Raw genomic sequence first — 19,128 nt, forward strand, 5'->3', positions numbered from 1 at the left:
GTATAATTTCTAAGTGTCATATAATAGCTAATCAATGGACTCAGCATTTTATCACTGTAAAGTCACATCTTCTCTACATATTGCAATGATTTCTTTTATTGGTTGTGACCAGTTTTATTTGCATGACCAAGTAAGACGTCTAGACAATGTGAGCATGTAGGACAAATATCACATTCACAGCCACAATTTCTTCACCACTGTAGTCAGAATTAACTTTACAATCTCATGTCTAATGCTACATTTATAAATAGATTGAAGCCATCATCATTCCAGACTATCTTCTCCTGTGAAGTGTTGAAGTTCAATACTACATACAGAAAGGCTTTGCATTATTACCTGTACTCTTGAAGGCACCATTCTTGCTGTTTTGGAAAGGTTAATGCTGTTTATGTTATCTATGTCTAGAATTCCAGAAGGAATGCACTTTTTTATGACCTGCTCAGTGTTCATTAAAAGTTCCAGTTTTGTTAAGTGTAAAATGCAATATTGCTAATTGCAGCTTTTAACCTTTAGAATACCCATATTACTCAAACAGAAGTGAAAGGAATAATTTGAAAGTGGAAAATGTCCAAGTTATGGATGTAGTAATATACCAGATGCCATGCACTATATGAGAAGGAAGATTGCACACAAGATTTTCCTTAGTATGCAAGTACCTACCTAATTGAGAAGATTGCAACAAAAGATTAAGTATTGTCATGCCATTAACCAACACACTTCATCACCAAGAAATATGATTCTGCTGTCTTGATCACATTATTTTATAGTGTACCAATCAACCAAAGTCCACAGCAAACAGGAAACCATCAGTCTGGATTTTCCAAAAAGCTGGATAGAACTATTACCCATAAGGGCCTCCTCAAGCCAGAGTATCAGTAGTAAGGACAGTGGGGTTACCTTATTAACATCCTATGTATTAACACATTTCCTGAGCATGCTGGATGTTTCTAATGCTTCTAGAATTTGGTATAAATATTCTAACTTTCCATTTTCTACTTTTACACACACTCAGTGTACTTACATTAATCAAATTTGTTTCTGCTTGTAACACATCCATCCATAACTGAAAAAAACCCCACCAAAACCACACAACTTACAATTTGAGAAGAGTCACTTTTTCCCCCATTAAGACTTCTCAGTTCTTCACCAGTGTTTCCTGATGTTTGATACAATAAGCAGAAGTGTCTGTCCACTCCATCTGTACAGAAGAATGGCATATAAGGCTCAACACACAGCCTGTAAAGAAATGCTGTTTTCACCACAGCAAACAGAGTCAAGAGCTCCTCCAGATGAGCTTTTCCTTCTTCCTCTGAGAGCAGAAACCTAGCAAAGCTTGCCAACAAAGTTAATACTTGGGTTGAATAAACAGTCCCTTAGATTCAATTTTTTAGCTCATGCTCAAGAAAATCCAGCTCTGAGATGATGTGGGTAAGCAGATACCTCTCAGCTTTCTGTAAGATTGTCTCAAGTTGGCGTAGCCCTTTCTTGCTAACTCCTTTTTTGTGTGCAAAAAATGAATCAATTTATATTCACTTTGGAGTAAAAGCCACCTTATCAGACGGTAGAACGAAGTAATAGCCACTCTCCTCCTTCCCACTCCTTGTTCTATGCATATGTAGCAAAACACTAAGACTTAACAAATCTCTGAAAATCGGATACCACCAACTTAAAAAGAAAAATAATTTCACTGGAACTGGGCTTCAAGATGTAGCAGAGTTTGTGTGATATGGAAACAGAAAAACATCCAAGCAGTCTGTTTTCTCAATCAAACCAAATAGCTGCTATTGTGATTTTGACCTCCCAATCTAAATCACATATTTATCACTATCACTTAATAAGAAGAAATAGCAAATATTTGCCTTAGTTTCTTTAAATAAAGCAGCTAACAAAACCCAAATCATCCTGATGTGTTGCTGTGATAAAAAGTAGAAACTGGAAGCATCATTTTCTCTTTTACAGCCCATAGTTCTGGTCAAAAAAGCATCCACTTGTCCTGAAATTATGGAATGTATACATAGATTGTGGAGTAACTACTGTTTCCGCAATAGCCTAACTTCATGTGCAGATCTGTTTTAATAGGCTAACCTTTTTATTATTATAATTATTTTACGTAGTTTACTTGGTAAAAATACATTTGTAGCAGTGGAAGAAGATAATTCACTTTTCTATAATGGAAAACAGTTTCCAGCTGTTTCTGGATTCAGATGTATCCCTTGGTCCCAGGCAGTGTGGCAGTGTTACTTCTATGCTCAGTTAAAACCTTTTCCCAGTACCTTTTTCTTCCTCATAACCGACAGCATCAGCTTTTAGTTTGCACCAAGTGAATTTGTTCTCCCCTCTCCACCGTGGCAACAAATATGCAGCTCTATTACTTTTTCAGATTCTGTATTAAAAGGAATGTATGAAATACAGCTCCACATCAGTCTCCTTACTGAAGATCAAATTTCAGTTGTGTAACAAACAGTGACTCTGCATGACATAATGGGGCCTTCGTGTGAGAAACAGCTAAACTGAAACTGAAAAAATATCCTACATAATTATCTGCTTTTGTCTGGACATAGAAGAAATTTGTGTCAGGAAAGAAGTAAATTGCATAAATAATCCAAAAATCAATCCATAAAGTTTTCAAAAGACTTCAAACAATATCTTTTTAACCCTAAAGGCGATTTCTAGTTAACATACAAATATTTTACAGTAATAGTTCCTATCTTGTGCAGAAGTCAGGCTACAGGAGAGGATCATAGTCTACTTTGGATGGGATATCAGTGAAATATTAACAACATCAAAACTTGGTTTTATGCAGCATTTAAAGGCTTTTGAAGAAGAAAGAAATAACTGCTTTCAGACTGGGAGGTTTTATTAAAAGGTTTCCTAGCTTCAATATCAATTGCTAATTTAATTCATCAATTTACATCTGTAGCCACAGAAAGTTCCTATATGTGGCACTTAATTTTCAGAACATTAATTTTCAGGTTTATATGACCTTCAAATTTTTAGGTACTTGGAAACTCCCTAATAAGCAACTATATGAATGTATCTCATGAGTCTGTATGAATTAAGAAATTATTTGGGTAACCACAAAAACAACATATAGCACGCTAACCATTTTAAGATCCTTCATCTATGTATTCTTAGGTCTAACATCACTTGAATCTATCACTTGTTTCCTAAAAAGAATTAGTGAAAATGTAAGTTCCTTTTTTTCCTACTGGTTTTATGTGAAAAGAACATATGAACCCATCATTAATCTTTTCTTCACTCACAATGGCTGCCTAACTACGCTCACTTCAGCCATTTAGCAATCCTGTTATGAAACAGCTGCTATTAGTGAAAAAAGTCCAAACTGGCAGCATTCACAGACCACTGGGAATACAGAGCATTTTAAGATGTTTCTACAACTCCCCATCAATACCCTCTGATTCATTTTTTCAAGACCCTACCTTAAAGCCTCAAACCAGGATTATGCTTCTAAAGACTCAATATCAAAAAGTCTGGTTTTTCTCTTGATTTTCCCATGGAGGACTTCCTGTTCCTCTAGACCAATACAACCTTCTTAAAGCATTTTTTTCCACTCTTTTACTGCTGCTGAATCTGATTCAAAAGGGGCCCATGTGTTCCAGCTACATCATCAGGAGAGCTCTGCACTTTCACACAGCTGCTGAGCTTTCTGTCCCCATGCAGAAGCTGGAATTGCTTCACGTACCCCCTTGGCACAGAAATTATGTAAAGTAAATTATAGATCCAAAAACCTATTGCATGATTATTTCTATACTGGCTGTTTCTCTAATGTAAACTCTCATTTTCTCACATTTTGCAGGGCCCTAATTTATTCCTTTAATAAAATGCACCATAAAACTTGAGAGTGCAATTTTCCAATGGAAAGGAAACAAAAATCCCACCAAATAAACTAATCTTATTATAAATTCCATGAAGCAGTTCAAAAAACCCAGATAGGTGATTGTTTCTATTAAATTCTATCAACTCCTGGAGCAGTTTCTCCAGGAATTCTAACACTTCCTTAGAATTTAAGTGACTTAACCTCCACTACATTCTGCAGGCTGAAAAGCAACTACCTGCAAATATAACATGAACCAAATGGAAAATTGCATTTAACAGTACCCACATCACTGTTAACCTGTCACATGCTCTGAAACAGGATTCTCTCAGACAACACAGATGCACCAGCTTGACCTGAGTGCAAGCACACTGTACTCTCCAAAACACCTGTGACCACTCACGTCCTGCTACTCATTCAAGGCTCAGAGAGTTGGGCTGTTCAGCCTGGACAAGAGTCACAGGAGATCTTAAAGCACCTTCCAGTGCCCAGGAGGGCTCCAAGAGCGCTGGAGAGGGCGTTTGAACAAGGGCATGTGGTGACAGGACAAGGGGGAATGGCTTTAAATGAAAGAAGAAGATTTAGATTGGATATATGGAAGAAATTCTTCCAGTGAGGGTGTTGAGAAGCTGTGCCTGCCCCATCCCTGGAAGTGTTCAAGCCCAGGCTGGACATGGCTTTGGGCAATCTGGTCTAGTGGAAAATGTCCCTGCCTCTGGCAGAGCATTGGAACTAGATGGCCTTTAAAGTCCATTCCAATCCAAACCTTCCATGATTCAATGATTTTTCTGGGCATAAAAACTCATTAAACTGTATCTGCATCTCTGCTTTGACAGAAAATACCTTCTAGACACAGTTTAAAAATCAATTTACTTTTGAGTCATAGAAATCTTTGCAGGAAGTTTTCTTTAGTTTCTTTTTTATAAATGAGCCCAAGTAAAATACAAAGAGTTTTAATTAAGTAAAAAATGTACAAAGGTTTAGGATTGTTTTAGTTAAGATACAATGGAACTAAAAAATTAAATTTAAATGGGACAACTTTCTACCTGCATCTGAATGCTATTCATGGCAATCAGCTGCACTTGCTATTGCTTCCTAAATTCAATTTCTGGACAGAAGCTGGCAAGCTGTTTATTGTGCTGGTTACTGTGCTATGGAATGGGGGTTTTTTCTACCCCTGCAGTTGATTTTGGGGCAAGTTGTGTCTCATCTCTTCATGCAGTATTAAGTCTTTTCTTTGCACACAGTACTTCTTTATAGTATCTGTGAAAGGTAAAAGTGAAGAATTTATTTTTATTGATAATATGAAATTTTCACAGAGTCACAGAAATTAATTACAACTGAATAGTAGTTATCAGTCTCCCTACCAAATGTAATGCATGCATTTTAGCTCATTTGATCTTGGCAAACCTCAGAAGTTAATAAGTTAGTAATCGAGAAACAAAATAAATTATATTAAAATATTTTAACAAAATAAAAATAAAGCTCAAGTGAGTATACCCTGGAATCATATTTTACCTATAACAATTCACACAACCTTAGTAACATTAACAAAAAACATTTGAAATTAAGTTTGGGTTTGGGCAATTTGTTCTGTTGAGAATTAGGCTGATTAAATGTCAATATTCTGAGCACTCTCACATGAAAAGGTGTTCTATAATCTGACAAATTAAACAACAATAATAAGTCTTCGTCGAATTCAGGGTGTAAAATAATTTATTAGGTTCTGGCCATAAAAAATTTAGCTACTATTCTTGGGTTTTTTAAACAGCAGTCAAAAAAATGACAATTGAAAAGTGTTCAATAAAAATAAGGCAAGCTTTGTAAATTTGTTCTTTAAAAATCAATGCTGTAAGCACTACAGAATCAAGGGTAGCAAAAAAAATAAACAAGAACTTAGTAAAACAATCACCAAGTCATATCACTTTAGTTAGCCAAGGAAGCATTGGTAAAGCAGTATGAAAGTAAACTTTTCTTTCAAAACTATTAAGAGTTAATTAAGATTTAAAGGCATCCCTTTGGGGGAGGAAGTGAACTATGCCCTAGTGATGATAATTTTATATTCTATTGGTTTATGTTTGTAAAACATGAGAGAACAGTGAACCAAAAACCTGCAAGACAACACGCCTCAGCTCTACTGCTTCTGCTCAGTGATCCGCTGGAGGCAGAGTTTCATGTAGGAGTTTTTATTGCGTATTTCTATCACTGCATCTCTGACAAGTTCAATGAACATCTGAGGCCAGAGCTTCTGCAACGATTCATTTTTCATATTGATGTCAGCTGCTTCTTTCACTAAGTTCTCAACGTATGTCTGGCAAAATGTTTTTCTTTCTTTGATTTCCTGCATGAGAGAAAAATTACACAATGTATAAGAAAAAGAAAAAAAAGGTTAAACAATAGCAAATCCACAAAAACCCTCTCAAAAATTGAATGAATTAAAGAACATAGCAATTAGCTGGCAGATGCTATTGTGTACTTTCTCCCCTTGGTTTTATGTTGCAAGGCCCAGGATCTATGTCCAGGCTTTTATGAGTGTGGCCACAGAGCCTTAATGTATTCATACAATATTAAGTCATTAATTTATCTGAAATTAATTATATAAATATCTGTTTACAGCATTACAATTTGTGTTGCTTTTTGGCATAGCAGTGAAAATTTACAGAAATTATTAAACACTAAACTGCTTTTCCATCTCTCCCTTCCCAGAGTTTCATCCTTATAGTACAACAGTTGAAAAGTAGATATTTCTCTACCTGCCCTAACAAGTACATTGTCACATAAAAACATGCCAGTACTCATCTTTTTCCACAGTCACTCTGGCAAGTGCTGGTTCCTAATGTGTATTACATTAGATACTGAAAAAAGCTGAACCTTTAAAAATAATAAAAAGATACTATGCTTTGTGCAACCACTAGCTCTGCATTTTAGTAAATCAATCTGTATTAATCCCTGCTTCTGCAAAGTTTCTATAAAATACCTTAAGCTGTGAACACTAAGCTATATTTGAGCTAAATATCTAGCTGGTTTGAATGGCAGCATTATTAAAAATTTTTGATCATGCTTCAGGCCACCAAAACAAAAGTTTTTTTAATGACTAATAGAGGTGAGAAAATGCTTTCCAGCAGTTTCAGCTAAGACCCCAAATTATTAATCAAAGAACCAAGACTGTCATCTTGAGCAATACACTTCTTCAGCCACATTTGTGATGTTAGTTGACTGGTGCTGGTGCTGGAAGCAGTCCTTTTTGCCAGGATGTACTCTTGTGACACCCTGCAGTACCTGCTGCCACATGCACAATGCTACAGCAAAGGACAAGGTGGGAATTGCTGCACTGGGAAGAGGAAACAGCACATTTATTTACTAAACTGTACAAATACTAAGCTTATTTTATTTTATTATAGGGCTGGTTCCATGGTAAAGGACAACAGGAATACTTCACTGTCTTACTCCATGCCATTCAAAGATTTAAGAGCTATCACAGTTTTTGAGACTAAAATGTTTTCTTAATTTAATCTCTCCACACATGCTGTCACCGTCTCCTTTTTATGCTGTGGATCCGAGATAATAAAACCACAGTGGAATAACAGATTCAGTGGTTAGTGAATTTGATTTAATTTCTTGCACTACAGGAGTTACATATTTCCACAAAATCAAAAAGCAAACAATGGGACAAATGTGGGAAGCAGAGTGCCTACAGTTAGAACTCAAGATGATTGCTCAGAAGGGAGGTTGTGGCTAAAAAAATCATACTCTCCCTGGGAACAATTCCCCTCTGCCCAGGCAAAAGAGTTAACAGATCAAAAACACAAACTAAAACAAGCGTGACTGATGCCCTTGTCTGAAGCAAGCCAGCTTGCAATTTTATTAATAATTAAACCTAGTACTTTGTCTATATGTTTCTTTTCCTGTAGTTCACTTAAAAGCTATGAAGCAGCTTTTTATTACTACAGCCTGCACTATCTCACATGTTGTCTGAAGGTGTTCTTCACCAATTCATTCAGGGAAAATCTAACATTGCAATATACATTTTTCTTCCTAAAAACATTGTGGTCACTCCATATGGCTTGTAGGTAAGAAGGTATTTCTGAGACTGTGGCAGTGTTCAGGAATCACTTCACCAAAGACAGAAATTAAACATTTTCCAGTATTCCGAGAAAAAGATCAGTTAGATACAATGTTTGATCAGATATGTAAATACATTAAGCAGTGATCTTTTAAACCACCATTCTCAAAATGACAACTGAAACTTGACATACAGATAAATCCAAAGAGTAGTAGCCTAAGGTTACCTAACAGAAAATGTAAATCTTTTGTAATGATATATTTTACCTCAAGCTTTTCCATATGAAAATCTTTTGTCATGTAATTCAATGTTGCTCGAGCTGTGCTTTCCCCTCCACTTCTTCTGTTATCATTACTTTCCTCACTCCCAACACCAGATTTCTTTCCCTTTCCCTCCAGCAGATAATGGAATTGCTTCCTCCTGTGAAATAAGATTTACAATCCTAATTATCGAAAACTTCTAAGTGCAGATGATTCTAGCTATTGTGAGGGGAGGGGGGGGTTCTCCTTTTGAATATACATTTTTGAGCTTTGAAGTACTTTGCATCCTCAAGTTACTCAAAATACGTATGACTCTAGATGTCTCTTCATTAATTTGTCTCTAAACAATTGACTTTGATATCTATCACATAGCATCTCCTATATAGGAAGTCTTTCAGCTTCAACTTTTACTAAGTATTTGTCTACAGAAGTCTAAAAATAGGGGGGTTTGGCATCCTTTTTTACAGTACAACTCTTAAATCTGTTAACTATTAATTACCCACTGTAAAATATCCAGTAAAATTAACCAATTCTTATCATGAAGGTCCACGAGTCTTCAGCAACCCCAGTACAAATGCAGAATTGAACATGTAGTTCATTTGTGTGCACATTCCTTTTCATTTCCTCAGCAGACTTCATACAAGTTCTGGGAAAACCTCTAGCTACATAGACCAGGAGATGGTAACACCTGTGCATTATGCAGAGGGCCTATCTTCTAGAAGATGGTATTTGTGAAATTTTCATCTTTTTATCTAAAAAGAATTTATTATAGCAGTGTGAAAAAGTGTTAAACAACATGTACTGGACAAACTCCAGTGCTGTTCCTTGTATTTTACCTGGATTCTCCAAATAATGAAAGCATGCGATAATGCGGCAGCTCCGAAGATGCCACATATGCCAGAATGCCAAAAAGCCTTTCTGCCTTTACAATGTCATTTTCAGTAACCTGTGAGAGAGTGGGAAGGGAAGAAAAAAAAAAAAAATTACATTTCAAAATTAGCACATTCATATTTCATTACATATGTGCATTGAGAATTAACTGAAATTTTTTACATAGAAGACTGCACACAGATCTGTTGCAGGCACATCTTCAAAACACAGAGCTTCTACTGGCATTTTACATGTATTTTAGAAGAAACCAAATGAGGTACTAGTGCTTGTTTTATTTCCTGTCATTCTGGATATTTTAATGTATATACCTGCTGCCCTGTGCTTTATGATAGTCTCTGTGAAGTGAGGAATTTTAAAAAGGTTTCTTACATTCATTTTCTGAAGACCAGACATATTAATTCTGCTCCATACTGCATGCACTTACAAAAGGTCTACTGGAAAATTTCTGATTAAGTTATGCTGGAGAAACAGAAAGATTCTGGGCATGCACATGTGAAAAGATAACTTACAGACTCTCTTATTTTGGCAGCATCATGGAAAAGGTTTTATAAAAGAGAGACTTTAGAGGGAAAATTTTTTCTCTGTATTTTTCAGCTCCTGAAAATAAGTGTTCACTCATTATATTTCTCTAAATGTCGACCATACTGTTGTTTCAATATTAAGTTCCAGCTGCTCTTTAAACTAACATTCAATGGTTGAAAAATTTTCAGGATTCATTTTATACAAAAATGAAAAGTGTAAAGAAAGTGAAAGAGATTCATTCTTTGGTGGTGGTGGTTACTGTTTTTTGTTTGTCTTGGCTTGTAATCTCTGGAGACCACGGCCTGTGTTTCTCCCTGATGGCCAGACTATGAACTGACTTCAACTGCCAAAAGTTTGCTGGCAGAGTTTCTGGACTCCTGGCTTTGTACTGAGTGCAGAAGCAATCTTTATGATCACGAAATCTGACCTGGATAACACTGGACAATGAAATTTACTCACTGACTTCTTAACTTCTGGACAAAATTTCACTCCCATTCATCCTATATCACACTTTGGGAAAGCAACCCATTATTAAATACACTTCAATACTCACAATATTTACTAAGCACTTCCAGACAAACTTTGTATTGTGTAACTGAAATGTGCGCACAGGATGGAATTTTGATCCACATTAACAGATTTTTATTGTATTCTTGTGTAATGTTTAGAGACTATACAATCTATACTTGCCTAAAGTATACTGCAATAGCATAATGCAGGGGTAAATTTAGTCAAAACAGATCAGGAAATTAGAAATGTAAAGTCAATTCCACTTTCACAGCAGAGTTGTTAATTTTCACTTAAAAATTAAGTCTTACTTAGTAGCCTAGGAGTAGATGACCTTGCTGAACAGTCTGTAACAGAAGCAAGGTCTAAAACAAAGAGCACAGAAGGCAGCTAGGGAAACAAAGCCCAGTACAGGCAGAAATGTCTGCTGGAGAAATAAGTGATTTTAATGTATTTATTTATGTTAAGAGAAGCATAAGGACCAGGTCAACAGAGACAGCCATGCTGAATACACTCTCCAGCTCACAGAAACTCATGTTCTCTGTCTTAGTGCAGTGCATTGTTTGCTCCATTAATCACAAAAAGATTATAACGGTAGTATCACATAAATGTAAGGCTTTATGCCTGCTCCTTGCCAAGTGCACAGAGCAGGCACTGACTGTGCCAGCAGGCCCTGCTCAGGGAAAGGGATGCATCTGTCACACTCTATTCCATACCACTGGCTGGACAGCAGTCTGGAGGGCTTGGCAACTTCAAACCTTGACAACTCAGAATTAATCTCAGATTACTATCACTTGGAAGAATTTCAAGGAGTATCTCAAAGTCAGTTTGCTTCTTCACAGTTAGTAAATGTAACAATTGGACAATGGCACAGAATCAATTGTTAGGGGGAGACCAACACTCAGCTTCTAGCCTGGAATATTAACTGGAATGGTGGGGGAAGGCTGGGGAGAAAATAAAAGGTTTTTTGAATAAGTTTTTTACAGTTTACTAGTGCTAGAGTGATGCAATTTATTTAGTTAATTCAGTTTTATATTGCTTTTACTTTGCAACTCTGCACACCTCAGAGTGGACAACACAATATTGGCTCCACAAACATTGCACACAAATGGTAATCAGAATAGCAGAATATGCACATTTCCCTTTCTGTCATCTGGAACTGTTATTTAGGGCTGATCTAAGGTCTGAGAATCACTTCAGGGGTTGTGTTCTTTACATTGAAATAGAATTTTCTATTACTCATATTAATCCAATAGGTAATGCACATCTGCAAAGCTGGATATCATGACTTCTGCTGTAGGGTAATGAAAAACAGCAATCAGAGCTCATCTCTTTCTTCTGCTTAGCTAAGACACTTTTCAAATGATTAATGACACTAGAAAAAACTTCTGTATGCACATCTTCATGTAGTGTGGTCTGGCTAAAAAAGTTTGTTGAGGACAACAATGTTCTTGTCATACATATTTAAGATCTGATATATGTCCTACATAAAATCATGCTGGACTACATGTGCTCCATTTTCTAAATTAATCCCCAAGAACTATTAAATACAAAGTTTTCCCTCAGAGACTGAATTTGTTGACCTTGAGATTGTAACAAAAAATCTACTTAAATAGTTGTGTTACTGTTTCTCCATGAAGACCAAACACAAGATTTATCTATTTGCTTTTCATCTGAATCACTAGCAGATTTTGAAAATATGATGTAGTAAAAAAAATAAACTTTATATTTTTAAAATCAAATGTGAAGAGCATTTTTTCAGCAAAGTACTAAATTTGAAGTTATTCTATATTTTTCATGGGATTACCATTGCTATATTTTCTTCCTTTTCAAGACACTGTGCTGTTGGAGTGAGTCCTATTTCCATCCTTTCCTTACTAGTTAATTCATTTAAGCTCTTTAGCCACTCCTACTCTTCTGAGCAACTAATATATGTTTTATACAACTAAAACCAAGTAAACCACAACATCCAGCTTTGGCTGGATCAGATAACAAGTATATCTAATCCAAAACATATGAAGATGACCAAATTAAAATACCAGATCTAAATGCTAAAGCTGTGTATTATTTTTGCTCTAATTAACTTCCATAACATCTCTTAAACTTACTTAGCATTTAAAATTGAATGTGCATTCAAACATTGTGTTGCATTGTAACTATTTTCACCCCCTTTATGATCAAAGCCCATGTATAAAATAGCTGTTTTATATGCTTGAATAAATTTAATTTCAATTGATGTAAAGGGCAATACAAAGTACAAAGAACAGTACTTTAACAGCAATATTAGTGTCCTAATTTTCTATTTATTTAAACATAAAATGCACACCCAACAACAAAAAAAACACCTAAAGACCTTTTACATAGGAAGCAGAAAAAATTTTTTAAAAATCTATTTGACAGACTTTTCTGTAACAGGCTTAAAGCAAAAAATATGATTCTCTGGTATTTTGTAACACTGGCAATTGTAAATAATCATATACAGTAAACTACTAAGGAGTCTGTCAAACACAGTTTTGCCTAAGGATTCAATGTCAGTGCTGTGATTTTCTCAAAAACAATAAAAAAGTGCTTCTTAAAATCAAGTGAAATTGCACAGTTCTTTAATAATAATTTCACTAAATTTTATTAAATAATAATAATTTTAATATTAATTGCACAAGAAATTATATGGTGAAGTTTACTTAATTCTTTTACCCCTTAATACTGAGAAGACACTGACAGGGTTGTGCTCATTTCTTTAGGAATTCATCTGCTCTTTTGAAAACAACACTAATTTATCCTGTATGAGCAATTATAAGAAGCAGCACCATCCTACCTTCACTCCATTTATCTTCTGCAGATTAAAATGGTTCAGTCTGAACAGAACATAGTATTTCCACAAAGTGAAGTTGACAACTGGATTTCCCTGAGGATCAACTGTCAACTGTTCCACGCGATGCATCTCAGCCAGTGCATTGAACTGCTGCAGCGCCACAAGATTTGTCTCCTTAAACTTCAGGTGCTAAAATAGTCAAACCCAAATAAATTAAATAAGGGAACAATAAAGAGCGAACTCAGTGATTCTATTTTGTGCCACTCCATTTTCAAACTGTAACACTCGTGTCTGATGAAGTGACTGAGCTCATTTCATTTGAGGTCTCTGTAGCAAAACACATCAATGTATCAGCTAAGTGCTGTATTGCTTATACTAAGAGACGTCAACATTACAAGCCCCAAGCAATTTGTAAATTCTTAACTTAAAGCAGGAGTATTTTCAATGTTACATAAAGCAATGATACTACTTAAACAATGTCTACTTAAATTCTGCAAGTAAAGTACCTGCAATATCTACACATAAAAGTAAGTGCAATACAAGCTTTTAAAATATTCTGCCCTTTCTGGGCACAGGGTGCTGGCCTAATTCATACCCTGCCTTACACTAATGTTCCTATGAGCATGGTGTATGATAACCAGTAGCTTTACTGTGGGAAGAGCAAGGAGGAAAAATTGATGGTGAAGATAAAAATTTAGTTGTGATTCTGCTGTCGTCCACAAATTGTCCCCCACCCACAGTGAAACAATTGTTTCATTAAGACAGATAAATTTGTCTTAAGCTCCTCACAAATCTATCAGTCTCAATTAAACCATTAAATTTTGTTATACTCAAAATCTTGAGAAGCATCAGGGAGCTCCAGAGCCAATCAATCTGAGCTACAAGTTGCTTATGTTTGTTATCTCTATTTTACTATTTGCATCAAAATGACTAATTTGGATGACTAAGAAGAAAAGAGAGACATACTGAAGACATGTCATTCTCATTCATGTCGTTTTTCTTCACCGAGAACTGAGGAATTTCATGAACTGTGCTGATTTAGTTAGCTATTCCTTCTAATCTTCATTTTTTCATCCTAGCAGCATCTTTGAACTCATGACACAAATGAAGTCTTCTTGATACCATGGATCCATAACAATAGTACAGAACAACAATACTGTATTTACACACAAGTTGTGCAACTTAAAAATAATTAGGTAGGTCAAAGGAATTAAAAGATCTAAACATCAGTCTGAAAATAAATCTAAATGTAAATGATTCATTTTTAAGTATTGAGGTTACCATTATAACAGGAGGAAATATGCAATTCTTAGCTGTATCTATTCACATGAAAGCACTTAGTGGGGGGCTATGCCAAAGTAAGGTTCTATTGGACAATCCATATTCCATAGCTGTTCAGAGCTGAAACATGAGGCATGCTCACCACACAATTAGGAAATTTTGTCTTCAGTTTTGCTAACACTTGAACAATTTCATCAAATTCTATGAACATAAAGGAGACTGTGGCAATAATGCCAGCTGTTTGAACACTCCAGTTTCGATCCAGGCACTCCAGTGCCCCAGCACCATACAAGCCAAGAGTGTCTCCTTCCACCTCCACTAAATGAGACTCCAGAACAGACAAGCCTTGTACTGCACTGCTCAGGATTGTATCAAGAGATCTGTAGAGGAAATAAAAATACAGTGATATAAATGAGATGATTTTGAAATAATATCATCACTCTACGGAATAACAGTCCTTATTTTACCGAAACTCAACTGTCAAATGCAATGGCATTTCTCAGCATTCATTCATTGTCAGTACCCCATCTGGTTCAAATACACTAAAGGCTGGAAAACCCTTCTTCCATCAAGTAACACTGTATTTATTCTACTTCTTCAGCAGAAAGGGTCTGGGTGTATTTGAGTTGGTGGTGGGGTCGAATTAAATAAAGAGTCCATTCATATTTAATAATTGGCTTTAAAATTTTAGCTCAGAATGCTAATCTAGCATGTTTCGTGTTGCTTTAGATATCTAAGCAAAACTTCAAACAATGTATTTATTTAAGCAATGTCCCCTTCACATTCTGTTTGCTATATGACATGTAAAAGTGGACATAAGCAACAACTCGAGCATTTCTTTCAAATAATGCGACCTTTCCAAATCACAAGAGCAATTTTAAAATTAAACAATAACCCCAGGTATTCCTGAATCCTATCTCATTCTTGTCCTACTTCAAAAGTCCAGGTGGCTGGACATAAAGTGTACAAAGACCTCAGGATAAGCACAAATTACAGGTTTAGAAAGTTATGTAATGATTGTTATTATTTTATGCTTTACAATATTCTTAGTCTTTTTAATGCATTTTGACTAGTAGCAATCATTTGACTGATGTTCTCTCAACAATAACAATCAGAACTCTAAAATTTCACTCAACTGAAAATGTTGAGAGCCCAGCACTTCATATGTGAAGCTCTAATTACATATTTATTCTGAATGTCACCTGCAATTTTATTGCTTCATAACTCATCTTGAAATTCTTCACTATGATAAAACACATACATCAAAACAGTATCATTTCTCAACAATGGACAAATTCTCAAGAATTTGTTCATTAACAGAGAAACAGTCAAACTACCACAATTACACTGACTTGGTCATGGGGGAGGGATTACCAACACTGAATTAAATAGCAAAGAAACCAATCAGGCAAGAAAGCAGTGGGTAAAAGCATTTAGGGGAAAGCTTTGGAAGTGCAAGAATAGAAAAGATGATGGCAGTTTAAAAATGCTAATGAAAAATTTTCAAAAGATGCAGCACTTGACTGGAGATAAGAACCAGTTCTAGCCATAAAAGACTGTAAATCAGATGGGTTCTACTTGTGAGAGACAAAGACTTCCTGAGCATCCCTGACATTTGCAGCATTGACCCGGGACAGCAGGAAGCTGTACTTGCTATTGAATTTGTGCAGACTATTTTTTCAGGCATTTGCCTGAGCTAACCAAGGTTGAAGTGTTACTTTTGGTTTCAGCCAATCCAAGGCATACACAGCTCATTAAGTTGTGCAGTGGGTTCTGGCCACATGGCCACCTTTTTAGATGCAAATAAGCAAAAATATTATATTTTACACCAAGAATACTAAAATTATCTTCAAAATAAAACTAAGTCTGGTAACTGCTACTGTTAAAATAGCATGGGTGTGAAAGCAGTCCAATAAAAGATGCTGCAGTTGAAACTAAGGGCCTGAATACAACTATGAAACTTCTTGATATACAAAGAGATTACAAATCTTCATAATGCTCATAGATCTTCATTTTGTTCATTTAAACTGAAGGCAACAATCTAAGCTGTTAAGGAAATAACAACCTCAAAAAGGCTCAGGAATTCACATTTAACATTTCTTGTAAAGATGAAGTTGTCCTTTATTTAGCAAAATCACATAATAATTTAGCTTGCACTTCTTTAGGCAATGAGTTACTGTTCTATTTCTTTTTAAACATATTCCTCATTACTAATGGTCAAAAGCAAAGTAAACCATCTTTTCAGGGTTGACGTGCATATACAGTGCTTTTGATAATGAAATACAGCGAGATCTCAGTGGTGAGAAGCAGTAACCTGGAACTAAAGACATGAACAGGTAAAAGCATCACCTAATAAAATACCTGCTTTCTTCAGGAAATACATATGCAGCACTGCCATTGATCTGGCAGGGCTCATTTTCTTTATCTTTGTTTAAAGAAGCCTCAAGAGCAATTTGGTTCTGCTGGATCTCCCACTGTCGAGCAATGTTACCGATGGTTAACCGCTTCTTTTCCTGAAACAAGATGCACAGGTCACCATAAGGCATGACAGGGCAGGATCAACACATCTGTTTGTTCTGAAATATGCTGCTTAAGCAAAATGTTTTAAATTGTTTCAAATTGAAGAAACTGTATTAGTGGTTGGTGTTTACGCATTAAAATCAATGCATTGTTCTAGTGCTATTTTGCATAAGTGCCAGCAAATAATTTCACAAAATTTGCAATAAAGAAACAAGAAAAGTAACATAATAAATCCAAAATTTATGAAAGCATGAAGTTAAGCTACTTCAGACATAGAAATTGTTACTTCTGCAAGTTTTTTCCATTTTAAAGAGCTCAAAACCCTAGTTCACGTTCCATTTGCCCAGGGAGTTTTGATGCCCTCTGGTTAGAGAGCACTGGTTGCTCAACACTTACAGACCTCCGCAATGACTGAGCTCCATGTCACAGAAAGGGAGGGAAATTGGAATCATCAGGGATTTTTATCACAGCAATCTTTAGAAAATTCTGTTTGTTCTCAGGGCTGAGGGTCTCAACCTCAATTACTGTACAGCTCCACTGCTTTGTTAGCCCTCAGATGTGGGCTGCTGGATTCCTACAGGACTTCAAAAACTTCCATGAATTCCTTTTACATAATGCAAATTTTACAAGTGTGAAGATTCTGCTAGCAGTAACTTTCTCTTGTTCCAGTAATCCAGTAAATATTAAGTTCAACCACTGTTGGAAAGGAATGACATTCTCTATACGTTTCAAAGTACAGCTCAAGCTTTCCCAGAAGAGTGGGTTGGAAGCAATAAAAAAGAAATCTGGAAAAAGAGATGAAGAAAGTCTGCTGTTTGGGCAGACAAGTATCAGCAAGGGAAAAAGAAGAGATGACATTGGTGAAATAAACATTTTCAAAGCAGTGCATACATGAAAACAGCAATTGTTTGCTACTGAACGAGTGCCTGTAATTTCATTTACACTTCATATAGCATAAGAAATATTGGAGAAACGTGATGGTAAAAGAAAATTGCAGAAGATAGTTCTCTAAATATTTTTTCAGATTTAACTATGAAGAAACCTATAATTGACAACTTTTTTTGCTGGACGTTGTATCTATAAGTATATTTGTTCCTTCAATTCAAATGTGTGGAACAGAAAAAAAGCCTGAATAATAACAACCCATTCACAAAGGAAAGATCTACAAAATCATTAAATCATATGAAAAATATTAGTATTTGACTGTTATGCCACTTAACTATTTGAAGATAGGAAATACTCTATGATAAAATCACAGTCTAAAATGTAATATTGAAATTGAGTAATGATTAGCACTAGGTATTAAAAATATTTTTTCTACTAAGGAAATTTTCCACTAGCAAAAAGCACCTCAAAATCTTGGCCACCAAGACAAACAATCTCTCTGCTACAAGGAAACATTACATCAATGGTTAAGAACATGAACTACAAATACCTACTTTTTTTTCCTCGTCAGACATTTTCAATGGCATGAGACAATGCCATTGTGTGAAAATTCTTTACTAATTTTCCATTTCTTGATGCTACTAAGATCTGTCATCAACACTTTAAATCTGAAGAGACTTTAAATACATCATTATCTTGCAAAACCAAACAACAACACTGCTTAAAAAATGAAAGCCACTCCTCAAACCGTATCTAAGTCTTTTTTTATTATATCAATATTTTTAATCAAATAGAAATAGACAAGGATACAAATATACAGGAAATCAAAACACATTCACTGGACAAAATTTTTCCCCCCATATTCATATGTTCAGGTTCTTGGGGGGGTTTGATATACTTAAAACCTCTTTTAACATACTGTTAACATTCTGTGTCTTTTTATTTTTCAGTTATATATGTTTGCTACACTTCTTATGGCCTCCTGCAACTAATCTAGTCTAATCCCCTTCATGAAATATGATTTTACCTAGGAAACTTAATATGGACATGAACATTTCTTGTTTATTTGACTTCCAAATTGAAAGAGATTGTTTGTATAGGCATTACTGGCTGACAAAAAATGTAGGCACTTTTTTTCTCCAAAAAATGGGATTTGGAGCCAAATGGTGATATTTGCACAGCAAATGGAACATAGATACTCTTAGATTCTTGATCTTTGGTCTCCTATTAGGAGCACAGCTCATGTAGTCAGCAGCCCCATGAAGAGCGTTCTGGGGGGCACCAGGGTCTCCCCTGCTGGGGCACTTCTATCTCATGTGTGTCAGCACCAACCAGGCCAGCTGGGCTGGGAGATAAGATAGATCAGAGTTCTGCTGACAGAGACAACAGCTGGAGTCTGCCTGTGGCCTCAGGGCCCCCTCACTCTATCCACAGAAAGGAACAAATTCAACAGGAAACAAGGAAAAACTACTTCAGAACACCCTGCATGGCTGCAGCCAGAGTGTTCACCTGGAAAGGGGAGACCAAGGAATGTGAAATCACTGGAGAAGTC

The 19,128-nt window shown here is 35.7% G+C and overlaps 1 protein-coding gene across 2 annotated transcripts in view; it reads right to left on the reverse strand.

Annotated features, from left to right (window-relative positions):
• Positions 1–4,940: 4,940 nt before the first annotated feature.
• Positions 4,941–19,128, reverse strand: part of LRRC49 (leucine rich repeat containing 49) — a 40,849-nt gene continuing 26,661 nt past the window's right edge. For both annotated transcript variants that reach the window (XM_068204093.1, XM_068204092.1), the window contains 6 exons: positions 16,533–16,684; positions 14,314–14,551; positions 12,894–13,079; positions 8,995–9,104; positions 8,165–8,318; positions 4,941–6,176 (listed from right to left, as the gene is read on the reverse strand). In XM_068204093.1, the coding sequence (XP_068060194.1) occupies positions 5,970–6,176; positions 8,165–8,318; positions 8,995–9,104; positions 12,894–13,079; positions 14,314–14,551; positions 16,533–16,684 (1,047 nt within the window). In that variant the 3' untranslated portion in view covers positions 4,941–5,969. The remainder of the gene's footprint in view (positions 6,177–8,164; positions 8,319–8,994; positions 9,105–12,893; positions 13,080–14,313; positions 14,552–16,532; positions 16,685–19,128) is intronic.

Source organism: Anomalospiza imberbis, chromosome 13 (genome assembly GCF_031753505.1).
Source record: "Anomalospiza imberbis isolate Cuckoo-Finch-1a 21T00152 chromosome 13, ASM3175350v1, whole genome shotgun sequence".
Classification (NCBI taxonomy): Eukaryota; Metazoa; Chordata; class Aves; order Passeriformes; family Viduidae; genus Anomalospiza; species Anomalospiza imberbis.